The 27,038-nt window shown below is 42.2% G+C and overlaps 1 protein-coding gene across 3 annotated transcripts in view; it reads left to right on the top strand.

Moving 5' to 3' along the window:
* The window catches only part of LOC141139569 (glypican-5-like), a 469,973-nt gene that overhangs the window by 33,614 nt on the left and 409,321 nt on the right, over nucleotides 1-27,038 (top strand). For all 3 annotated transcript variants that reach the window (XM_073625838.1, XM_073625836.1, XM_073625837.1), the window contains exon 2: nucleotides 7,310-7,471. In XM_073625838.1, coding sequence (XP_073481939.1) covers nucleotides 7,310-7,471 — 162 coding nt within the window. The remainder of the gene's footprint in view (nucleotides 1-7,309; nucleotides 7,472-27,038) is intronic.

Here is a 27,038-nt window from a genome sequence, read left to right as displayed (position 1 = left end):
ATTGGATCGAGTTTAAGATTGGTGGGTTTTTCCCTGCAAAGACCAACGGGAGTATTTAACTGATATGTCAGGTGTTTTTATACAGTTACGTTAAGTTGATATTGAAATTAATTTTATTGGTTATTATTAATAAAGATAATTGGCTGCTACGGCCAATATTTTACTCCAGATGGGTGTGGTCTCAATTATTTGGGGTAAATAGGGATGGGGGTACGTAGCAGGTTTAAAGGGTGTGATATTAAAGGGAAACTAGATACATCTGGTATACAATAGTCAGGGCTTTTACTGTTTCCCTATATAAGCCTGCATCATATGCTAGCTGAAGACAGGGGTATTTTGCTGGCAGAGTAATGTTATGTGTATCTAATGAATCACAGCAGAAATCTTTCATATTGTCAGTAGCTGGTGGACAGAGCGCTTGATCCTCCATGTGTTTTGTAAGTCACAGACAGTGCCATCCTGGTGTCACTTTTCTGGCTCCAGTCTGAAAATAAACAGACTTACAGATAATGTCATCAGACGTTAACCTTCTGACTATGGCCTAGGGACTGGGGTTATTTGGGAACAGCAATTTAATATAACTATGGCAACTGCGAATTATGCTTTGACACTTTTTTGTCCAAGTACACCATGGCCAGCCTGCTGCTTTAGACACTTCACTTATTATTGGTTGCATATCAAAACTAGTTTGATGCATTTTTCTGAAACAGTGTAAAGGGCCGTACACACAATCAGACTTTTTGACAACAAACATGCAAATTAGCTGTTTTGGAGCAACATCCGACCGTGTGTATGCTCCATCTGACAAACTTTTTCTGTTTCCATCGGACTTTTGTTGGCTGTGCGAACGAACAAACTTTCTGGCAACAAAAGTCCGATGGAGCAAAGTCCGATCGTGTGTACACAAAAGCATCGGACTTTTGTACAAACTACAGTACGCAGCCTCGAGAATGTTTCCAGCATGATCCGATTGCGCTGGTTCTCGGCGACAGGGTACTGTAAATCTCGCGCTGGCTGCAATAGGAAAAACAAATTTTCCTTCTGCAGCGAGCGCGAGAAGTAATTCCCCTCTGGGGGCATACCAGGCCCTTCTGAGGGCATGCGGCCTGGTACGGCTCAGGAGGGGGGGTGTCGCTCGCTCGTCCCCAACCCCTTTCCTGACCGGCCGGGCTGAGTGCTCGGATAAGGGTCTGGTATGGATTTGGGGGGGACCCCACGCCGTTTTTTCGGCATAGGGGATTCCCCTTAAAATCCATACCAGACCTAAGGGCCTGGTATGCCCCTGGAGGGGAACCCATGCCGTTTTTTTATTTAAAATTTGGCGTGGAGTTCCCCCTCAAGATTCATACCAAACACAGTGCCTGGCATTGGCGGGGATCCAAGTCGGATCCCCGCACCAGTGTGAACCCGGCTCGCAAGGTGTCAATCTCGCCAATAAAAGTGGCGAGATTGACACAATATCAGACAACAATACAGAAGTTGACCAAAGGGTGGTGGCAAAAAGCTGAAAAACCACGTGATATGGTGAAAGTTGGCTGGAAAAGTCCTGTCGTCTGTATGCAAGACAAAATTTTGGGCAACGCCCTTTGTGCAAAAATCCAAGGGAAAGTTTGTACAAAGTCCTATCGTGTGTATGGGGCTTAAGACCCCATACACACTATACAACATTTGTGGTCTGATTTCCTTTAAATTTACCAAAACCATGTAGTGCAAGGGCCTGCCTGATTGCATACAAATTGAAACTCTAATGCCCCGTACACACGATCGGATTTTCCGACAACAAATGTTGGATGTGAGCTTATTGGCTGAAAGTCTGACCGTGTGTATGCTTCATCAAACATTTGTTGTCGGACTTTCCACCAACAAATGTTGGCTAGCAGGTTCTCAAATTTTCCACCAACAAAACTTTGTTGTCGAAATGTGCGATCGTGTGTACACAAGTCCGACGCACAAAAGTTCACGCATGCTCGGAATCAAGCAGAAGAAGCCGCACTGGCTTTTGAACTTCCTTTTTCTCGGCTCGTCATATGTCTTGTACGTAACCACGTTCTCATGTTCATAATCGTTGGCCAACATTTGTGACTGTGTGTATGCAAGGCAAGTTGGAGCCAACATCCTTCGAACAAAAATCCACGTTTTTTTTGTCGGAAAGTCCGATCGTGTGTACGGGGCATTAAGGTTTGACCTCATATTATATGGTTTTGGTAAATCTGAAGGAAAAATCTACAGAAAATTGTATAGGGTGTATCCAGCTTAAGAGGGCATGTGAATGGACAAGGCTGCTGGTCTGCACTGAGAGCCCACTGCTCAGCTCAGCGCATCTCTGCCAAGTACATTCTTCATATATAGCACTATTTATAAGTCTTTCATTTCCAGTTTGAAGGTGTCAGAAATAGTTTTAGTAGTCTGATTTAGAAAGGGAAGCACAAAGTGAATCATTGTGCCTTGATAGTGTTAAAGGTATCTATGTGATTGATATACATGATTTAAGTCTATTTTACATTTAGAATTTACATCTGGTATCTGGATAAACTACTTAATTTAATTTTAAAAGCATTAGCCTTAGGGCCCTTGCACACTGAGCGCCTAATCCCTGCATGTCCAATCCTGAGGTTTTAGTGTGCCCATAAGGCACAGGTTCAGAGTCCAGTCTCGCAAACCGCAGCCTATCAAAGTCTATGGCAGGTTGAAATCTGCTGCAGCTGGATGGGGCTTAAAAGAGAAGTATGGGGGTTTTTAGTATGAATATATATACCCATACTATATGTGTTTTATGTACACTCATGTCTGTATTACTATGATGTATATACAATGGCTTCAGTGACAGAGCTCATGTTTTAACACATTCTATATTGTATGATATTTATTCAATAAAATTTATTTTTTCTTTATTTCAATTTTTTGGCTGCAATACAAAACCCCACAAGGAAACTTTTCCTTTTATAAAAGAGAAGTATGTTTTTTATATTTTTTTGCAGATTCATACTTACCTAGGTGGATGCAGCATCAGACCGATGCTGCATCTGTCCCCCGATGCCTCTTCACTGAGAAGCGAGCCACCGAACATCGCTGATGGCTCCGTTTTTTCACATCCCCGAGCGGAGAGCTGCTGCCTGTCAATCAGCATCTCTCCTGCTCTACTCCTCCATGCTCACTGGGAGGCTGAGACTGCCATCAGTCCAGGCAGCTGGTGGCTCCAGACTTCCTAAATCGGGACTGCTTCCAGTGACATCAGCGGAGAGTGGACTTCAGACCGCTCTCTGCTGAGAACGGTCACAGGAGCAGGGCTGGTGCAAGGATTTTTTACACCCTAGGCAAAACCTCATTTTGCCGCCCCCCCATTGGCTCCACCCCTGACTCCAATCCATTTGCCCTGCCCATGTATACGCCACCTTTTTAATGAAGTGCCCATCAAATGCAGCCTCACCAGCGCCCTTTAATGCAGCCTCACCAGCACCCATTAATGCAGCCTCACCAGTGCCCATCAATGCAGCCTACCAGTGCTCATCAATGCAGCCTACCAGTGCCCATCAAAGAATGTTTGCTTGCTTGCATTCTTTCGGGAGTCGGACACAGACACATTCCTCCGCCACCTCTGCACCTCTGACACTATGTGCAATTGGAGCGGCGGCTGCCTGCTGATGCTGGGAAGAGAGTAGGAACACCAGTGGCTGGGCACCTTAGGCAGCAGTGTGCCCTAGGCGGCTGCCTAGTTTGCTTAGTGGTAGCACTGGCCCTGCACAGGAGTGTAAAACTAATTACACTCCTGTGACCCATAGGAGAAGCCCAGCCTAAAAAGCTCAGGCTGGACTTCTCCTTTAACGCTGTAGCAAGTGGTACTCATGTTTAGTGTCATATGCCTTCAGGGCCATATGTTCGGAACACAGAACACTTGCATTCTGGTCATACTCACATCTGCAGGCTGCGGGACTGGGGAATGAGACTATGTTTCATGTTACACCTTAAATATGAGTGTAACATGAAATTAGTTTAGAAAGGTGGCGTTAGCCCTTAAACGTACAACATATCTTTGATTTTTAAAGTATTTGTATAGTCATGACCCATGTGTACCCCCAAACTTCCCCTTTCCCCCTGCAGAACATTTCCCAGCAATAAATAGTTTATCTACTTTGTTCCTGTAGTTAGAAACTGATTGTTTTACTCCCTGTGACATCATCACCAAGCTTGTCAAATTCTTGGAAAGGCAGTTGCTGGGAGCTAAGTTTCTATTGACAAAGGGACACACACAGAACTACATCTCTCTGGAGCTATTTCCTTACACATAATATATGGGCAGACTTCTGGGAGTCAACCAGCAGCATTGTTAAACTTGAAGAGAAATCAATATATGCATGTAGAGAGTAGGTATGAGCTTGGGTTCCGTCCACATGGCTATATTCATTTAATGGTGTCACGATCATCTGGTCCCGTTTGTGTATGTGCACCTGCAGGGTGGGGAGTGCCTCAGCTGCAGCTAATTGGTCCAGCACTAACAGCTTCTTCCCAAGCTCCTCCCTAGTGGGGAGAAACAGAGACAGACTGGGATAGGGTGAGTTCTGTATTCCATCAGAAAGGGGTGACAACACTGCTTGGAAATACTGTGCAGCAGAAGCAGAATTGTCATTCAACAGAAGGAAGTTAGGAGCTTACTGGATTTCTGGCAGGACCACGAGGCATTTTACATGCAGCATTATGAAAGATATAAAACACAAAGAGAAGTAACGCCCTGCCAAAAGTTAGGCTAAATTCAGTTTTTGGCTTCACTGTACTCAGTGAAGGGGTGATCTGTTTTTTTTTTTTTTGGTCTGGTCAGATTTTCCTAAGCTTGGTGGTTGATTTTTCCTGTGTACCTCTGAAAGAAGCTTCCACAGCATAGAATGGGAGGATCAACCATTAATTGATAAATATTTATCAAATCCCAGCCAATCCCACAGGAGCGTGTGCCTAGAAGGTGGCTGGAGATGTGATAAATGTTTGGGAGGCTTGGGCAGAGTGTTTGGGCCTCAGCTGGTGCTAGGCTGAGGACCTGGAGAAGATTGTTAAAGCAATCTGCTGCAGGCCATTGCTTTGGAAGTCCTAGTCTGGAGAAGGATTCTTTTTGTCTCCATCACTGAAGAGTGTTGTGTGGAAGCTTGGTGGCAGAAAGCTCCTGGGTCGTTGCTTTGTAAGAACTAAGCTTGGGACTTTCATGTGTGCCTGCTGCTGTAGGACTTGTGCCAAGAAGTTTGTTTCTATTTATTCTTGATAATGTTTTGGAGTATCCTACACCCTTTATACCTCTCCTGTTTAAAGAGGAGCTCCATGCTCCTTCAGAAAAAAATAAAGTCAGCAGCTACAAATACTGTATTATTATATTATATGTATTATTATTATATTAGGGCACTTAACTGTTCAGGGATCCAGTGATGTTGGTATCCAAGACGATTTTTCAATTGGCTATCGAGTGTTGCCGCCGCCATCTCAACTAAGGGAAACTGGCAGTGAAGCCGTTGAATAGGCCAGCTGTGGGGAAAGGAGTTGGCCGAACTCAGCCGGAAGTGGGATCGGGTACCTGTCAAAACCAGGTCCTCACTCCCCCCCCCTCTCCCAAAAGGTGCCAAATGTGGCAGCAGAGGGAAGGAGGAGGCAGACAAACGGAGCTTCCCCTTCTGGGGAACTTTAAGTTTTTTGCAACAAAAATCAACAAACAGACATCACCTAGACTGAGCCTGTGTTTCGGTGTGCTTTGAACTGTGTCTGTGACAGGCAGCCTCTGTACTAGCAAGGGAGACCTGATGTGATCTACAGCGGCCCCTCTGGGGATGAACGCTACAGAAACATGCATGTATTGCAGATATGCACATCAAATATTTTTTAATCATTTATTTATTTTGGCCAAGCATACACTTAAGGTATTTTTTAACATATGATAACTTATATGTAACTACGTAGCAACTGTGTTTCTGAGTACTCAGTTGCATGTTTGCACCCCCATCTCTGTAAGAACTCCACTGACTTATTTTATGAAATAATTTCTCTAGTGACTTGAAGAGAACAGCAGACAATAGAAAGCATTGCAGAGTAAAAGAAATGCCCCATAAAACTTGTGTGCGCCTGTATCAGAGACAGAAGCTTCTCTGTGACACTATCATGCTTGATTTATGGACATTGCTAGTCACTGTAATACAGCAGTCAAAAGTTTCTGTCAGGGTCTTATTACTGTCTATGTGCTCATTTCCTGACCCTGTAAAATGTATTCAAGAAATACGTAGTGCTGTTGTCACCAGGACAAAAAAACACTGACAGCAATAAAAAAAATAGCAGATTCTAACCATTTCTCACTCCACTAAATATGTGTTTTGTTTTTATCTGTGAGACTTCCCATCATTTCCTGTCAGGACCAGTAAACCTTGGATGGCAATAAGAACCTAACAGAGGCTCCATCCATTTTATACTGTTTTGAACTTTAATTGTAGCAATACTGATTTAATAAATGTGTGGCAAAACTGTGTACATCTCATAAATGTTTGAACATAAATTCTTTTGGTGGGTAAACCATCTATTAAATATGTAATTATCTGTGTGTTTAACAGCCTGCCTAGAGTTGAGCTTTAATACATTTAGTCCTTAAAGCAGTGGTCTCCAAACTGCGTCCCGGGGGCCAGATTTGGCCCTTTGCTTGCCTTTATCAGGCCCTTGGGACACTATTCCCCCCACTGATACAGGCTGGGTTTCTACCCCAACAATGGGGCATAATTCCTGTCACTGATACCAACATGAGGGCACTGTTCCTTCCACTAACTCCAACAATGACACACTATTCATCCCATTGACACCAATGATAGGACACTATTCCTCCCACTGGCACCAACTGTGGCTGTTCTTCCCACTGACACCAATGTCGGAGCACTATTCTTTGCCCTGATATCAACAATGGGGCACTATTCCTTCCACTGACACCAATGATGGGACGCTATTTATTCCACTGATACCAACAATGGGACACAATTCTTCCCAATGACACCAATAATGGGGAACTATTTCTTATCCTAATACCAACAATGGGGCAATATTCCTCCCATTACTACCAATGATGGGGCATTCTTTACTCCCATTGACGCTAAGGCATTTTGTACACACACTGGCCACAGTCCAGCCCCCCTAAAGTCTGAAGGACAGTAAACTTGCCCTTTGTTCAGCAAGATTGGAGACCCCTGCCTTAAAGCATCAAAATGCTTCATTTCAGTGACTTTATGAACATGGCATGTGCAACCAACCCTTTCCAATATTTATAACTTTTATTTCTTTTTTTCCTTATTGTATGCAATAGAGTCCGATGTTCAGATCTGTGAGCAGAAGGCTCCAACATGCTGTACCAGGAAAATGGAGGAGAGCTACCAGGCTGCAGTGAAGAGGAAGATGGCTCATAATATCCAAGCTCTGAATTTTGAGCTCAAATTCACAATTGTTGCACATGCATCTGCCTTTCAAGGTGAGGATTTGACAACTAAAATCATGTATCATCACAGCAAACGTCTTTAAGTTTTGGCTCTGTGAGGTTCAAGGGTTTCTGGACCATTAGGTTCCTCTTCACACATGTGCCTGCCTATTCATAGATGTTCTGTTGAAGAAAGCCTGCTGTTTTCAAAACTCAAAAGCCCAAACTCAAATTTACACACTTAACTGAATGAGTAAAGTTGATCGTACACTATAAAATCTGATTATACAATATTCTTTAGACCAACTATAGGCTATGTAGTGCAAGGGTCTGCCTGACTGGAAGCAAATGGAATAGACCGTTTAGGTAGATCAACATATTACATAGTTTTGGTAAAACTAAAAGAGATTGCACAGATTTTATACAATCATATTGTATGGTGTATGGCTGGTTTTAAATAAATGACTATTCCCCTCACCTTCCTTCTTGCCTGTCCTACTCAAAATGGGCCATAGTGAGTTGCTATGGGAGACGGTCTGAATGCAAACAGCATGTTCTGTCAGCTATTTAGAAAACCCTTAATGCTCTACGAATCCAGCTTAATTGCTGCACCATGTATTAAACCTTTATTTGTTAAATTAAGATGTATTTGTGTATAGTGAAAAAAAGTATATTAGAGTTTAGTATACCAATGGAGAAGAATATATCTATAAAATAACATTGACCCAGAACCATGATAATTCCCTTCAATTGTTTCTCAGAGTAGTCTGCCTTTGATGTCCCATTCAGGAATGTACAGTTGTGCTCATAAGTTTACATACCCTGGCAGAATTTATTATTTCTTGGCCATTTTTCAGGTAATATGAATGTTAACACAAAAACTTTTCTTTCACTCATGGTTAGTGTTTGGCTGAAGCCATTTATTATCAATCAACTGTGTTTACTCTTTTTAAATCATAATGGCAACAGAAACTACCCAAATGACCCTGATAAAAAGTTTACATACCCCCAGTTCTTAATACAATATATTGCCCCCTTTAACATCAATGACAGCTTGAAGTCTTTTGTGGTATTCGTGGATGAGGCTCTTTATCTTCTCAGGTGGTAAAGCTGCCCATTCCTCTTGGCAAAAAGCCTCCAGTTCCTGTAAATTCTTGGGCTGTCTTGCATGAACTGCACGTTTGAGATCTCCCCAGAGTGTCTCAATGATATTGAGGCCAGGAGACTGAGATGGCCACTCCAGAACCTTCACTTTATTCTGCTGTAGCCAATGACAGGTCGACTTGGCCTTGTGTTTTGGATCATTGTCATTTTGGAATGTCCAAGTACGTCCCGTTCGCAGCTTCCTGGCTGATGAATGCAAATGTTCCTCCAGTATTTTTTGATAACATACTGCATTCATCTTGCCAACAATTTTGACTAAATTTCCTGTGCCTTTGTAGCTCACACAACCCCAAAACATCAGCAATCCACCTCTGTACCTTTCATCATAGGCCTTGTTGACTCCTCTCCAAATGTAGCATTTATGGTTGTGGCCATAAAGCTCAACTTTGGTATCATCACTCCAAATGACTTTGCGCCAGAAGGTTTGAGGCTTGTCTCTATGCTGTTTGACGTATATTGTAAGTGGGATACTTTGCGTCATTTGCGTAGTAATGGCTTTCTTCTGGCGACTCGACCATGCAGCCCATCTTTCTTCAAGTGCCTCCTTATTGTGCATCTTGAAACAGCCACACCACATGTTTTCAGAGAGTCTTGTATTTCACCTGAAGTTATTTATGGGTTTTTCTTTGTATCCCGAACAATTTTCCTGGCAGTTGTGGCTGAAATTTAAGGTTGGTCTACCTGACCGTGGTTTGGTTTCAACAGAACCCCTCATTCATTTTTCACTTCTTGATTAAAGTTTGAACACTGCTGTTTGGCATTCTCAATTCCTTGGATATCTTTTTTATCCCTTTCCTGTTTGATAGAGTTCGACTACCTTTTCACGCAGATCCTTTTAAAATTCTTTTGCTTTCCCCATGACTCAGAATCCAGAAATGTCAGTGCAGCACTGGATGAAAGATGCAAGGGTCTGTCAGGAGTCCAGAAACTCATTGACCTTTTATACACACACACTAATTACCAGCAAACAGATCACAGGCGAGGGTGGTTACCTTTATTAGCCATTCAAAGCCCTTTGTGTCAACTTGTGTGCATGTTATAAGGCCAAAATCACCAGGGTATGTAAACTTTTGATAAGGGTCATTTGGGTAGTTTCTGTTGCCACTATGATTTAAAAAGAGTAAACACAGTTGATTGACCATAAATGGCTCCAACCAAACATTAACCATGAGTGAAAGAAATGTTTTTGTGTTATCATTCATATTCTCTGAAAAATGACCAAAAAATCATGGCATTCTTTTAAACCGGCTCCATCGCACCACTGGACTCAATGACATAGCCCTCAGTTGGTTCAAATCATACCTCACAAACCAGACATAATACATCTCAGTGGGCCATTTCAAATCAAATACACATACAGTTACTTGCGGTGTCCCTCAGGGGTCAGTCCTTGGCCCCATCCCCTTCATCCTCTACCTCACCCCCCTCGGCCAAATTATCAGCCACCACAAAATTTCATTCCACTGCTATGCCGATCACACACAGCTATATGTAAATGCAACAGCTGAAACCCCACCTTCACAGTCATCCCTATCAGCACTCACCACCTGTCTGGAGGAGATAAAGGTATGGATGGAGCACAACTTTCTTCAACTAAACAGTTCCAAAACTGAAGTCATCTTGATTGGCACCCCTTACCAGACCAAATCATCACCCATAACCAGCATTACCTTTTCTGGCTCTAACATCCCCTTCTCATCAACAGTCACAAATCTTGTTGTAAAAATGGACTCCCAACTCACTTTTGAAGCCCATATAAATCACCTATGCAAGACCTCTTTCTACCACCTCCGTAACATCTCTAAACTCCGTCCCATTCTTTCCTTCTCAGATGCCGAAAACCTGGTTCATGCCTTTGTCTTCTCCAGACTGAACTACTGTAATACACTTCTCATTGGGATTCCTAGAAAGAGTCTGCAGAGGCTTCAGTACATCCAAAACTCTGCAGCAAGGATCCTGATGAGAGTGCAGAAACATGAGCACATTACCCCCATTCTCCGCTCACTCCACTGGCTTCCTGTCTCCACCAGGATTGAGTATAAGGTTTCCCTCCTCACACACCAATGCATCCATGGACATGCCCCCCTCTACCTCAAAAAACTTCTCAAACTACAAAATACCTCCGTTCCACTCTCCACACTTCTCAAACTACAAGTTCCCTCTGTTCCACTCACTCAAACCTTCTTCATATGCCCAGAACTAGACTTAGGACAATGGGAAACGGGGCCTTTTGTGCAGCTGCCCCGTGCCTGTGGAATGCCCTACCTGACACCTTGAGGGCTCCTCAATCCACTGATTGTTTTAAAAAAGGTCTTAAGACGTTTCTTTTTAGCAAAGCTTTTTGTCCCTTTTAGATGTTTGTTTCATTGTATAAGCTGTTCTTTTTTCTTTTTTTTTTCTTTTTAACCTGTAGCACTTTTGATGAAAAGGACACTATAAATAAAATGTATTATTATTATTATAAATTATGCCAGGGTATGTAAACTTATAAACACAACTGTATATAGAGAATGTGCTGTGTTTGAGCTGCGAAGACTCTTATGACTTTCCTATGCTATTCTGCTGTTATTTTAAACCCTGGGTGCATCGAGGTAAAAATGAAATTTACTAAAATGTTGTGTATTTTTCTAATCTGTCTCTATCTGCTACCCAAAGCACTAGCACATGTTTGCCTCATGGTAAATACTAGTCCTGTCAAATCTGCATTACTAGTGAAAAAGACATGTTTTTCTCTTTTCTCATCTAAGATTCAGCCTATGTATACTGTGTGTGTTAGAGACTCTCTGCACCGTAGAGATGCCCTAACAGCTGCGGAGTGCAGGAGCTTGACTGCTGCTCAGTGTCTGTATTACCAATCATTTAATTAACTGACATGGTACTTACTTTTTATACCATTAATTGGATGTATTTGCATGTACTTGACCCTAGAGCTTAGTACATTTCAATTAATTCTAGTGATCAATGAAAACATGTTTTCTCAGACCTACCATATAGAAACTCATTTAAAGTGATACTAAACCTTCGATTTTTTTTTTTATTATAAAAAAACAAACATGCCTATTTTTACCTGCTCTGTGCAATGGTTTTGCACAGAGCAGCCCTAATCCTCTATTTCTGGGGTCTCCCGCCAGCGCTCCAGGCCCCTCCTCTTCATTGGGTGCCCCCACAGGAAGCCGCATTCCCTGGGGGCCCCCGTGCGGGCTCGCTTCCGAGTCCCGCTGCTGCGTTCAGTGACACAGACAGTGGGACTCAGCTCTGCCCCCTGCATCACAGCTTTTTTTTTTTTTTTTGGTTTAAATTTTTATTGTGGTTTACATATCATAAACAGGTACAATGCAGTAATACTAAGGCAGGTTAGCACATATACATACAGATAAACGCATATTTCTCAGTATATATAAAGTAGAAAGAGAAAGAAACTAACTCGCATACAAGAAATAACGGAAAGAAAAAAAAAAAAAAAGGGGGGGGGATATGCCAAGCGGATTGCTTTCTCTTAAAGAATAATAGCTGATTAGCCTTTTACATAGTACGATGGGTGCTTATAGCTTTATAACCTCAGGAGTGGAAGCAAAGTGTATACAACAGTATTCTAAAAGGATGCATTATGTTCTAACAGTAACAATGTAAGCAGTGAGAGTTACCAGTGTTAAGTATACGGGAGATATGGAAGTCAAGGAGCTGTAATGATGACCTTGTGTAGAATTATGGTGGTTGGAAGCCGGGGGGGTCAGTCTGAGAAGGAATTTTTATTTTAAGGTTGCCCAGAGAGTTTGAGATATCTCTTTTCAGGTACCAGTCCGTGTATCGGAACGGGCGCATGACGTCTTGTAAAGCTGTCTGGTTTAGCGTGGCTTTTATATATTTGCGCCATCTCATGAAGAAGCGGGAAGTAGATCGAAAGTTCAGTGTAATGGTGTCTAGTCGTTCCATGTAGAAAAGAGACATCATAGCTTTTTTCACTTCGGGTAGGGCAGGTGGAGTCGTTGAAATCCAGTGTTTCATTATCGTTCTGCGGGCCACTAGAAGGAGTAGATGTGCCCATTGGGGAATATTCATAGGTCCTCTGGTTGTTGGGGGGGATGTTTGGGGCGTGTAACCAAAAAGACATAATAGTTGATCTTTTGGGATTTGTGCTTTACTGATTTTGCCAATGTGATCCAGGACAGAGTTCCAAAAAGTGGTTATGGCTGTGCATTCCCAAAGACGGTGCAATAAGGTGGGGCGTGGTTCAGAACACCATGGGCATTTCATTTGACTTGGATTGTCCTTGGTGAAGTAATAAGGGTAGTAGGCTCTGTGTATGATCTTGAATTGGGTTTCCCGCCATGTTTCAGATATCGTGAGTTTGCGGATTTGTCTGTATCCTTCAAGTATTTTTACTGACAGTTCATCGTCTCCTAGGATGACAGACCATTTATGAAATGGTTTGAGGTGGTATTTCGCTGATTGATGTTGGATGAGGTATGAATATAAATTGGTGATGGAGTAGTCATTTTGCTGTAGAACCGTGTCTATGAAAGATTCCTGGAAGGGATCAGAGCTGGGCCCATAGCAGGATTTCAAATAAGCGATCAATTGGTAGTAGAAGAAGATGTGTGCTGATGGTAGGGAAAATTCATTTGCTAGAGATCGGAAAGGTTTGAAGTCCCCCGATGTGCCTTGGTATATGGAGGCTACTTTCGTGAGGCCGTTGGATCCCCATTGGTCAAATGCTTTGTGCATCGTGGATGGGAGAAACATAGGGTTTCCTTGAATGGGTAAATGTCTCGAAATATTTGAAGGGAGTCCCAATAATTTTCGTACTTCTCTCCAGGCAATTAAAGTATCTCTGATGAGTATATTTGACTTGAGATGAGGTGGTAAAGCGTTGAGTGGAGGACAGCTGACAATGCGTAAGGTTAGGTCATTGCACCTTCAAGGAGAGTATTGCAATATTTGGACTTTCCATTCAGCCAATCCAAACCCTGCCTAAGCAGACACGAGAGATTATAAAAACGTAAATTGGGCAGACCCGCCCCACCCTCGGACTTCGGGAGGCATAATTTCTGTAGCGCAATACGTGGTTTTTTGCGAGACCAAATAAAAGTTGTTAATGCTTTATGGATTTTCTGTACATCTGAGTGTTTTAATAATAAAGGTATGGTCTGCATTGGGTAAAGCAAGCGTGCAAACGACACCATTTTGAATAAGTGGCATCTCCCAAAGAGCGAGAGGGGGAGGGCCGCCCAAGCTTCCAACTCCTGCACAATCTTAGATATTAAGGGTGGGTAGTTAAGTACATAGAGAGAAGAGGGTTCACGTCCTATGTGTATGCCTAGATAAGTGATACTTCGGGTTGCCAAAGCAAATGGTGAAAGATGTTTCCACTTAATTGATAATCGTGAGTGTAGTGGTAAGATTTCGCTTTTGTCAAAGTTTATTCGAAAGCCCGAGCTCAGTCGAAAAGCCGCTAAAAGTTCTCGTAGCCTGTCAAAGTCTGAAAGTGGGTTAGTGGAGAACAACAGTATGTCGTCAGCAAATAATGCGGACCTGAGAATTTGGTCTCCTATTTCGATCCCGCTGACTCCATCTTGGGAGTTGAGTATTCTGGATAGTGGTTCTAAGGCTAAGTTAAAAAGTAAGGGGGAAAGTGGGCAGCCCTGTCTCGTTCCCTTATTCAAAGGGATCGAGTCAGACACGAAGTCAGGAGTGACGAGTCGTGCTGTTGGAGAGGCATACATTTGTTGAAGAAAGCTTAAGATAGGACCTGTGAAGCCGAACTGTTGTAAAACTCGAAACAGCCAGGACAAACTAACGCTGTCGAAAGCTTTTTCGCCATCTAGTGATATAATAGCGACATCTTGATCGGGGTGTGTTGTAGCGTAGTGTAATGCCATTAGCACTTTTCGTATATTTAAAGTGGCTGATCGACCCGAGACAAATCCCGATTGGGCTGGGTGTAGTAATGAGGGGAGAATATGTGCTAAGCGTGACGCAACGATTTTAGAGAGGATTTTGACATCTACATTTATTACGGATATTGGGCGGTATGAACCTGGCAGTTGGGGGTCTTTTCCCTTTTTAGATATCAGCTTGATGTGGGCTTGCGTCCCTGTAGGAAGATACGGTCCCCCATCCCACATGGCTGCGTATACATGTTTTAGTGTGTCGGGGAGAAAATCGTTGGTCAGTTTATAAAATTCTGCCGTGTATCCGTCAGGACCTGGGGCTTTATTAGATGACATATTTTTAATCGTTCGTCGGATATCATCGGTTGTGATAGGTGCATTGAGTGCCTCTAGTTGTGCAGTTTGAAATTTGGGTAAACGTACTTTGGACAAGAGAGCTTCAGTAGTGGCTGGATCAGTTTGGTCAGCGGCATATAAGTCTGTGTAGTATTTCGTGATAATATTGCTGATTTCATCAGGAGATGTAGTTATGGATCCATCCGCATTTCTTAAAGTAGAGATGCGAGTGGGTCGTCTCGCTCCTGCACACAGTTTAGCCAGTAGCTTGCCCGCTTTGGTGCCATACCTGTGGAAATGCAATTTGGAGTATGCCAATTTAGCCGCCTCCTGTTGTTCTGCCCAAAGATCAAACGTGCACTTAGCTTGTCTCCAGGCTTGGATATTATCAAGTGTACGATTTAAAGTTAAGCATTCATGGGCTGTACTTAGAGCTTCACTGGCTTGTCTGTATTGCTGTTTAGTGTGTTTTTTAAATTGTGTGGTATAGGAAATGATTGTCCCTCTTAAGAAGGCTTTGCCAGCTTCCCAAAAGAGGTTGGGCTCAGTGATATGGGCTCCATTAGTGGAGACATAGTCGTTCCACGCTGTGTTTAGTGTGTGGCGAAAATCTCGGTTGTCCATCAAGTAGGATGGAAAGCGCCATATGGGCGAGGGAGATGAAGGTGTGGCCTGTGACATGTGTATAGAGATGGGGCTATGGTCTGATATTCTAGCATCTAAAATCTCTGATTCGCATAAGGTGTTGATTAGTGCAGGGGAGGCAAAGAAGTAATCGATATGTGAAAAGGAGTTGTGTGGGGGTGAGAAAAAAGTATACTCCCTATCAGTCCGGTGGTTCAGACGCCAAGTATCCACATAGTGCATGGATGTAACGGCTTGTGCCAGGGGAGTAGAGTCGGGTTTTTGCGATGTGGAGTTATGCGTTCGGTGTGTTAAGTCTTTTGTACGGTCTGCTATTGTGGACATGACCGAATTGAAATCCCCGCCTACTAAGTGTAGTGTTTCAGGAGCGGAGAGTATCCATTGCACCATGTCTTGGAAAAAGGAGATGTCTGGCGAGTTAGGAGCATAGATGTTAGTAATAGCTATTTGTTTGTTGTCTAAAGTCACGTGTAGGGTCATTTTGCGGCCTGACGAGTCAATCCTAACGTCCCTTAATGTGTGTTTTAAATTCTTATGTATTAAGATAGCCACACCCGCTTTGCGGCCAAGTGCAGGCAATCCATACACCGTACCCACCCATAATTTACGTAATCGGGTTAGGTCATCTGTGGACAGATGTGTTTCCTGAAGTAGGGCCACATTTGTCCGAAGACGCTTCAGATGTCTAAGGATAGCCATCCGCTTACTGGAGACCATCAAATTTTCCTGAGGTTATATGTATTGAAGAGGTGAATACATTCGATAAATAAACATAGTTATATATAAGAAGAAAAGGCTTGGCATAAATTAAATAGGAAAAATCTTTAACATATATTATAAGCTTCACTTTTTTCCACATGAGGTTCGACTACTTTTCACGGCTCCCATCAATCTCCCATTCCACTCTTGGCTGCAGGTGTTAGGCCAGAGGGAGGGGGGTGGAATAGCATGGGGGGGAGATGAGAATAGATAGCAGGTCATAAGGACTGATGTTTTAAGCGTATCGACTCCTCACCTGAGAGGGAGGCGTCAATAAATGACTATATCTTATGAATTAAAACTAGAAATAGGGGGAATTAGAGGAGCGGATCTGTAATTGAAGCCTCTGTAGTGGTCAAACAACTAAATTCGTAAACAGTGTGAATTTTACAAGGCCATATATCTTATGGTTAACCGGATAAACATTGAGCAAACATAACCGTGTCTAAGCATAGCAGCATGTTATAATACTAACTTCGGCGGTTCACTTAGGCACATAAGGTATAGAAGTTGTAATGGTTGTACAAGAAAAGAGGAAAGGGAGCATGTGGGGGGAGTAATACTACCCGCCTCCCTGATAGGTGTAACAACATCTGGGCCTTGTAGGTCTTCAGCGGTGTCCTGAACAATCTTCCTTTTGCGTAGCACGAAGGCGTTTGTATGGGGGTTTGGTTGGACTACGTTGGGGCTTAGCGGATGAAGATGGATGGGTCATCGATGTTGTAGCGGAATCCTCTGTAGAGTTGATATGTTCCATTTCCGTGCCCAGAGTAGAGACAAATTTTTCCGCTGCATCAGGCGTGGTGAAGGTGAGTTGTTCCCCATCATGTGTTTGAACGCGGAGGGTTGCCGGGTAGGCCAAGGAGAATTTGAGCTGATTATCGTACAAGATGGAGCATATTGGAGAAAATGCCTTGCGCTTATTCATGACCTCAACAGAGTAATCCGCGAACAATAGCAGTTTTGCGCCATCACCGTTAGTGAGCGGGAGCGGCGAAACTTTTGCATAATGGCATTCTTATCTGCATAGTTCAGATATTTGACAATGACATGTCGGGGTTTGATACGGGTTTCCGAGTATTGTCCAATGCGGTGCGCTCTTTCCACTATGCATGGTATGCGGAGGCCCAGTTGTTCGGAGATGATCTTTGCACATATGTTTGTTAGATGGTGGGTAGTGATTGATTCAGGAAGTCCTATTATCCTTAAATTGTTTCGTCTCGAACGATTTTCGAGATCATCGAGTTAGTCCCAAATCTCTCTGTGTGTAATGCTCATACGTGCTACGGCAGCAGATGTAGCAGCAGCTTCATCTTCCATAGAGGAGATCCGTTCCTCTGTGAGTGTAATCCTCTGTGCTTGTGCCTGTATTTCTACATGCAGCAGCTCCAGCCCTCTGTTCACTGCTGTGTCCACTGTGGCAGCAAGTGTGGGTCCCAGCAGTGCTACAACTGCCTGGGCTATGCCTTCTGGAGAGGCAGGGTCGGTGGCTACCATTACTGGGGCTGAGGGGTGCAGTGAGGATGGCTGTACAGGCAGTGGAGGCGGCTGCAGCTGTTCAGCTGAAGAAATCACGGCCGCCATTTTAGCTGCGCCTGTCTCTGTCCCTCCTGTCTGTGTCAGTGAGGAGGATGCCGCTCGAGCATATGATCGCTCTACAAAGCGATCCATATGTATCTCCTCTGTTCTCCTGTGTATGGGGGGGTCTCCCCGAGGCGTTTGCTGGGCTTTATAGCCGTATATACGGAGAGTGGTGCGGGAGCTGAGGGTTCCTACCTCCCCCTCATGCGGCGCCGGAACCGGAAGTATGCATCACAGCTTTTGATTGATAGTAGCGGGAGAGTGAGGAGAGTGACAGCGGCTTAAGCTGCTGCTCTCATGCACGTCACTGATCGGATCAGGCTCAGGTAAGAAGGGGGGGGGGCTTTACAACCACTTTAATCCATTTATGTATTTATTCAAGAATCATAAATTACCTGAACTTTGATATTTAAAGAAAAATTTGGGGTTTCTAAAATAAAAATTAACATCCATACTCACCTCTATGCTGCAGCATTGCTGCGCCGCTGCAGGTGTCTTGCATCAGCTCTAAGATGGAAAATTAAGGGATCGCATAACCACTGAGTACTCAGTTTCTCATTTTGCTCAGAGTGAAGAGTAGTAACTATCAGTCAATACTCTCCGCAGTGCCCCTTCAGTGCTCCATCAGGTCCAGCTAGGTTCAGCTCTCAGCCATGCGCTGTACGATAGAGCCAGCTGTCAATCAGTCAGCTGGGGGGACCCTGACAACATAGTCGGGATCTTTCCAGAGCTTTAAGGTAGAATAAAAAACAAAATTGAGAATTCAGTGATTAACAGTGACGCCTAATCTTACCACTAGAGATGGAAAAAATATAAAAATATTAGTCCATACTACATAGTCTGCTAATGGAAACCCTAAAGTGAACCTGTGGCCAGGCTACAGACATTCAAATATTTACATATTTTTAGTACTCAGTAAATGTCCTTTACTACAACCTTAATGACCTTTGTATCTGCAGGCACTGTGGAGTAATTCATCCTAAAAATTCACAACAGAAGCACTGCCAATTGTAGTGGCACAGCTCACCTGTGTTAATTTTGATGTCAAATTTCAAATTCGTTTTAGTCATAGTGGCTTGGCTAAAATGCCATTTTAGTTTAAGTTGTATTTTAGTCATCTGAATTGTTTTAGTTTTACTCGTATTTTAGTCAACTTAAATTCCCCACTACATTTTAGTTGACTAAAATTGAATAGGTTTAGTTACGGTGAATTGTAATGCATTATTTAAGCATTTCTCTAGAATTGCCAAACTCATTATATACTCCTGGAGTAAAAATCTAATAACATATTATTTATGGTAATAAGGTTTGAACATGCACTACAGACACAGATTTAGCTAGTATGATATATAACACCTTTATAAAAAAAAAAACAAGTTTCACAACCGAACAAGAATATTCCTTTTTGACAAACAGAAGTGCAACTTTAAAATATAAAAACAAAACAAAGCAAAAAACTGTAAACTTTATTGGCTGTAATGGCTTTACACATATAATCTGAATATATTACTAACATTAACCTTTTCCCGCCCACGCTATAGCCAAAAGATGGCTACAGCTCGGGCTGGGTGTCCATGCACATCCTCCGGTGCATGTGCTGCCTCTGTGCCCCCTGCGGGGCATGGGCAGCGCGCCCTTTGATCAGCGAGTCCATGAGACTCAGCTGATCGCAGATCAGAGTAAGGGGCCACACCAGTACCACCTACCAGTGCCCACCAGTGCCACCTATCAATTCCCACCAGTGCCACCTATCAATTCCCACCAGTGCCACCTATCAGTGCCCACCTATCAGTGCCCATCAGTGCTGCCGATCAGTGCCCATCAGTGCCTCATCATCAGTGCTGCCTATCAGTGTCACCTACCAGTGCCTATTAGTGCCCATCAGCGCTACCTATCAGTGCCCATTAGTGCCAGCTATCAGTGCAGCCTCATCAGTGCCTCCTGATCAGTGCCCACCAGTGCCACCTCATCAGTGCCCATCAGTGCTCATCAGTGCCTATCAGTGCAGCTTCATTAGTGCACACCACTGAAGGAGAAAAATTACCTGTTTGCAAAATTTTATAACAAACTATAAAAACTGTTTTTGTTTTTTTTCCACATTTCTGGTCAATTTTGTTTGGGAACAGCGCTGAAAGCTGAAAATTGGCCTGGACGGGAAGAGGGTTTAAGTTCCCAGTAAGCAAATGTTAAATATTAAGAAAAAAATAAGAAAAATCTTTTTCTTTAATGTTTTTCTATCAGCAGCTTAATAAATGTCACCTACTTATGGGTTAGTGCAATAGTGCAATACATGTTTAAACTTTTAATGTGGTATTATTATAGGCTGGGAATGAAATTGTTAAATAATGAAGAAACACCTGCGCTGTCAGAAATACCTATGCTAAGGGGCACTGCTGCAACACCTAAATGGCTGATCCAAACAGACAAAAGTGGTATGAATAAAGTGAGTGGTGATTGCGCTGTGATAAAAAGGGGAAGGGGGGAAGAGGAAAGAGTTAGCCCCTTCCCTTTCCTCTTCCCCCCTTCCCCTTTTTATCACAGCGCACTCACCACTCACTTTATTCATACCACTTTTGTCTGTTTGGGGATGAAATTGTGTTGCCGATTTAGAAAAGGCCAGCAGAGGGCGCCAAAGAGATCGTGTGAATGAGTGTAATGTGTGACACTGCATAGGAAAGGGAAAGGATTGATAGGAGCCTGTGTCTCTGTGTCAGCTTGCCGACAGAGTCAGGGGGCTGGAACTTTAACAGACTGGTGGAGCTCCAAACAAAGCAGAAGTTCAGGTGGGTAAATGTCCCTCCCTCACATTTTCATTCTGTTTTTGTTAGTTGACAAAAACTGAAATTGATTTTGTCAATTGACTTAATTCAAATTATATTTTCGTTTTGTTTAGTTTTCGTTACTGAAAACATGCAGCTGAAGAAAACAATGACGAAAATATTTTTCCCCGATAAAATTAACATTGCAGCTCACCCTGCTCCAGCGTCCCTGACGAGGCACCCTTTCAGGCATTTATTCTGTATGTTAACACAGAGTAGATGCACAGGAAGAGGGGAGAGAGAAGAAGGCTGAGACCTGAACTTCACTGCTTGTCTTTTGTTTTAACCACTTGCCGACCAGCCGCTGTCATTATACTGCGGCAGGTCGGCACAATCCCGCGAGCCGTCGTAGCTGTACGTCGGCTCCTTTAAGCGAGATAGCAGGCTCGCGCCCGCTGCACTGCGGAGGTACCGATGCTTGTGACCGCCGGTCGCGATGACCGCCGGCCACGAGTGATCATGGCCACGAGAGGCAGAACAGGGACGTGTGTGTGTAAACACACAAATCCCTGTTCTGTTCTCAGAGGAGATGCAGATTGTGAGTTTCTAATAGCTAGGAACCACGATCTGTCATCTCCTATAGTCAGTCCCCTCCCCCTACAGTTAGAACACACAGGGAACACAGTTAACCCCTTGATCGCCCCCTAGTGTTAACCCCTTCCCTGCCAGTGACATTTATACAGTAATCAGTGCATTTTTATAGCACTGATCACTATAATTGTCAATCGTCCCAAAAATGTGTCAAAAGTGTCCGATGTGTCCACCATAATGTCGCAGTCATTATAAAAATCGCAGATCGCTGCCATTGCTAGTAAAAAAAAAAAAAATAATAAAAATGCCATAAATCTATCCCCTATTTTGTAAATGCTATAACTTTTGCGCAAACCAATCAATATACGCTTATTGTGATTTTTATTACCAAAAATATGTAGAAGAATACATATCAGCCTAAACTGAGAAAAAAATTTGCTTTTTTTAAAAAAAATTGGGGATATTTATTATAGCAAAAAGTACAAAATATTGTGTTTTTCTCAAAATTGGATACAGTGTCGCACGACCGCGCAATTGTCAGTTAAAGCGACGCAGTGCTGTATCTCAAAAAGTGCTCTGGTCATTGAGCAGCCAAATCTTCCGGGGCTGAGGTGGTTAAAGCTCATTTACAAAAATACTTAAATGTCCTGGAAACACTTTCACTTTGATGTGCACCTGTAACTAATGCAAGCAGGGCATATACAGTATATACAGACTTGCAAAGCAATAGTTACTGATGTAATACAACCCACAGTCACTGCCATAACTGGTGACATCTCCCCATTGTGTTCTCCTCCAGCTATAACCCAAAAGTGTTTCCTTGTACAATTATCAGGGAACACATCTGACACTACTACAGGCATACTTTATCTGAATGCCTCAGCTAGATCCTAATATTATGACCATGTCCTAAAAAATATTCTTGAAAGTGACTGCTGCACACAGAACATCTTCTTTGTTATAGTGGTACTAGGGGAAGGAACCTAGCTGGTGAGCGCTGTTGTACTTCATTGGTTCTTCCTGCAGTAACTGCATGCCCGATGTACGGTATAGGCAGACAGCTGACTGAGAATCTGCAGGAGTCTGACATTGCACCTGTGATTTGCTGATCGTGGGAGCAATGCCCTACAGGCTGCAGTGTAAAAATTAATGAATGCACATATCTTTACTTGCAACATCTTTATATATATATATATATATATATATATATAAATATATATATATATATATATATATATATATAAAAAGTGAACTCATCCGTTAAATAGCTGGCAGCAGAGATTCATCCATCCACACTGTTTAGTGTAGATGGAAGAATCTATTATATTTCTCTTGTTAAGCTGCATGGCTAGCCTTTGTCTCAGAGGTGGATGAAGTGGACCACACCAATGCCACATACACACGATCGGACATTCTGACAACAAAATCCATGTTTTTTTTTTTTCGACGGATGTTGGCTCAAGCTTGTCTTGCATACACACAGTCACACAAATGTTGGCGGAAATTCCGAACGTCAAGAACGCGGTGACGTACAACACGTACGACGAGCCGAGAAAAATGAAGTTCAATAGCCAGTGCAGCTCTTCTGCTTGATTCCGAGCATGTGTGAAATTTTGTGCGTCGGAATTGTGTACACACGATCGGAATTTCCGACAACGGATTTTGTTGTCGGAAAATTTGAGATCCAGATTTCAAATTTTGTTTGTTGGAAATTCCGAGGGAAAATGTCCAATGGAGCTTACACACGGTTGGAATTTCCCACAACAAGCTCCCATCGAACATTTGTTGTCGGAAATTCCGACCGTGTGTACACGGCATAACAGTTGATCATAGAAACATAGAATAGTGATGGCAGGCGTATGACCAAGTGGTCCATCAAGTCTGCCCCATTTTTCTTTTTTTTGTATAGATCTATATTTGTCCCAAGCAAGTTTAAAGACAGGCATGTCTCACTGTTTCTCAATGTGGATCTTTTGCTATAGATTTACTTAAAACTGAACTACCAGTTTTTGGTACAGTTGGCTGAAATTTTAGTTTTTTTGAAGGTTGCTTGGTAATCATATAATCTCTGTGGGACACCATGATTGCAGTCATTGTGATTGCTGGACTGTGGAACTCTTGCGTTACATTTGACTTTATAGATCCTATATTTTGTAGCTCCTGCACAGATCTGGAAAAAATACACAGAGCACACTAAAGCCTCGTACACACAATTGGATTTTCTGCAGACAAAGTGCCGGACTTTTGTCCGAAGGGCGCGTGCCTGGATTTTGTCTTGCAACGGTACACAAATGTCGGCCAACAAACACGAATGTAGTGACGTACTAGATGTACTACGAGCCGATAAAGAGGAAGTTCAATTGTCAGGCGCCACCCTTTGGCCTCCTTCTGCTAATTTCGTGTTAGTAGAAGTTTGGTGAGTGTTGATTCGCGCTCTTCATTTCGCGATTTTCATTTCGCACTTTTCATTTCACGCTTTTCGGTTCATGCTTTTCAGTTCGTTTCTGAACAGCCGTTCGTCAACCAGACATGGAATCGGAGGAGATAACGCATTATCCAGTGCAGGAACGGGAGGAGGATTTCTTGGACCAAAAATTGGTTGCTTTATTAATCGTGACCATTTATGTCATATGCCTTTGCTGCGGGAGCTCCAGGAGAATAATGCAGATGATTTTCTGAATTATCTCAGGATGACAGACCCCTGCTTTCACCAACTCTTGGTATTGTTGACCCCCTATATTAAGAAGCAGGACACATGCATGAGGCTTTTATTTTTTTTTTTTGGTTAAATAATGATTTGATTTGGTATATTCTCTATATTTTTGGATGCATAGAATGAGCTTTTTGGTTAAGTTCTATTGGCAGATAGCATGTCTAATTTTATTTGTTTTCTTTTTTTAATGCACAATATAAAAAAATTGTGGAGAATAATACTTGGCTATGTGTTTTACTTCAAATGACAGTTTGGGAGTAGGCAGTTACATTTAAAAAAATACAATGTAAAATTGACAAGGAACACCAACATAGTTGTATCTTTGATCTTAAAAACTACGGGATAATGGTGTTGTGGTATCTTGCCCCAAAAAAAACAAAAAATACAAGCATAATAAAATTATTCTTGATATCACTAGAAAATAAAAGCCTTTTAAAATACGTTCGGCAGAACTCCATCAGTATCACCAGCAAAGCAGCTTCGTTATTATCACATTAAAGAAGAAGAGAATATGAGCTGCATTTCGAGATTTCATAATTTGCCACGTCACGAATGTTAATTCTCCATTACGAACGCTAGTTTACAAGACCGACCGTTTCTGGCTCGTCCTTGCTTCCGAGCATGCGTGTTTGTACTTTGGACTTTTGTCTGACGGACTTGTGTACACACGCTCGGAAAACCCGACAACAGACATTTGTCCACGGAAAATTTTAAAACCTGCCATCCAACATTTGTCCGCGGAAAATCTGACAACAATTGGCCGATGGAGCGTACAAACGGTTGGATTTTCCGCCAACAGCCTGTCATCACACATTTCCCGTCAGAAAATCCGATGTGTGTGTACGGGGCTTAAGATTCAAATGCACATGCCTCTTGTATTGAGACAATATTTGCTTATCTCAAAGCTCAGCTTCTAAAAAAAAAAAAAAGATGAAATATTTTATGTAAGGCATGACAAAATATAATTTTCAGATTTTGGCAAATATGCTCCTTAGTGCTGTTCACAGATTTTTTTTTTTGGTTTGCTATTTGGATATACATGATGCGGATGCTAACAGTATTTAGTTCTTCCTACAACATCTGATGCCTTTTTTTCATTAATCATCTTTCATATAGATACTTTTTATAGCATTTTCATGGCTGTAGATCATGGGAGGGTTTCTAAGGATCATATTGGATGGGATCACAGTGCAGCCACTCTACAAACTGTTCCCTGCTGGTGTTAAGTGGGCAGCTTGTAATTCCCTGGCATTACTTCATAGGTGATAAGCACCCTTCATCTTCAAGTATTACCCGATTCTTACTGTGATAACCCTTGTGGATATGGGGGCCTCTGCCTCTCCCTCCAGCTGCCCTGCTTGTAATATGTACTGATTATTATGAGGCTGCAACAAAGAGCCGAGCCTATGCCTTGAAGCATGACAATAAATTGCTCACATCTTATTTCACTTAAAGATTAGTGTTGGCATTTGGCAGGACTTTAAACGAGTGAATGTGCAGCTTGTTAGACAAATAACATTTGGTGACAAATAAGCTTTCCCAGCTCTAACTGTTGCTTGATCTTCCTTTGAATAAATGTGCCCTTTATATCACTAGAGCCATCATTACATGGAATGATCATTTACAAAATGAAACATGTTATTCAGAATACATATGATACCTTTTAAAGGAAAACACCGAATACACACATAGCCATTAAAAAAGCCACTTGTTAATTTTATGTTATTACAGTAGAGTTAAACCTCCATTGAACTCAGCTGAATCAGCAAAATATATATAAACTACACAGGAAGGGTAATTTTTAAAAACTGAATTTTTAAAACGTGCATTTACTGCTTGGAGACTTCACCTAAATAGTAGACGAATGTTTTGTATTCTGTTATACTTGGGTTAATAAAGCTGTTACCACTAATCCCTCCATAGTACATTTGATCCTACAAAACTACAGTATAGTGTATTTCCAAAGCACATTTATTTGAGGTTAGAATTGTAGTTTACTTTGCAGTAGTTCTTTATATGGCACTCACATTTTACATTTTTGTTGTTCTATATTTCCCTTACTATATTCAATATAAAGATTTAACACATGTTTCCCCTTCTGTATCCAAAACTTAATAAAAAGGTTAATAGAGTTGGGCGTCAAGAAAAGGATTTAAAGCTGAACTCACAAATGAACTGTCCATTTTTGTAAATACCTGAACTTGACCTGGCATCAGCCTCCTGCAGTCCCTATTCAGCAAGGCTGGAGCATGAACGAAAGAAGCAACATAAGAAACACATTTGTTTGCTGACAAGGAGCATGCTGATAGGAGAAGGGAGAAAAGTGACACAGAGATTAGCTAACCACTGTGCCATTACTCCTTTCACTTTTAAAGTGGAACTCCACTCTCCCTACCAACATTGACTATTTTTTTAATCCTCGTGCTGCTAGCACTAGTAAATAGATAGGAAAGTATATCCTATTTAATTGTTTTAAACTTTTTTTTTTTACATTTATTTAGTTTTTCCCTGATTTCAGACATCCCAGAAGTATTCGGGAGGGGTTTTCTCAGCTAAACATACTCTACTGCATGCATGCATAAGCTAAGGGCAGATGGATTCCAGGAAGTAAATGCTACATCAATCATTTGCCTTTACTCAAGATTGTCACAGCCAGAAATGCTAGGGAGGTGTTTTTCAAAGTGATTTCAAAACAAACAAAAAAACAAAACATGGAGACATGGATGGATGGGTGAGTTTGCTTTTAACATTAAAAATGAATTAAATAGTTACATAGTTACATAGTCGGGTTAAAAAAAGACGCAAATCCATCTAGTTTAACCATAAAAAAAATAAATTAAAAATATCAATCAATAAACAATCCCATATACCCAATCCTGTACCCACATTTAAACCAGAGGCAGGCAAAAAAAACCCCAGAAAAGCATGACCCAATTTGCTACAGCAGGGAAAACAATTCCTTCCTGATCCCAGAGAGGCAATCGGATTTTCTCTGGATCAACTTTATAAATGTCAGTACCCAGTTATATTATGTACATTTAGGAAAGAATCCAGACCTTTCTTAAAGCAATCCACTGAGCTGGCCAGATCCACCTCTGGAGTGAGTCTATTTCACATTTTCAGTGCTCTTACTGTGAAGAAACCTTTCCGTATTTGGAGATGAAATCTCTTTTCCCCAATAA

Source organism: Aquarana catesbeiana, linkage group LG04 (genome assembly GCF_042186555.1).
Source record: "Aquarana catesbeiana isolate 2022-GZ linkage group LG04, ASM4218655v1, whole genome shotgun sequence".
Lineage (NCBI taxonomy): Eukaryota > Metazoa > Chordata > Amphibia > Anura > Ranidae > Aquarana > Aquarana catesbeiana.
Note: the sequence above shows the minus strand (reverse complement) of the source record. Positions and strands in the feature narration are given on the sequence as shown.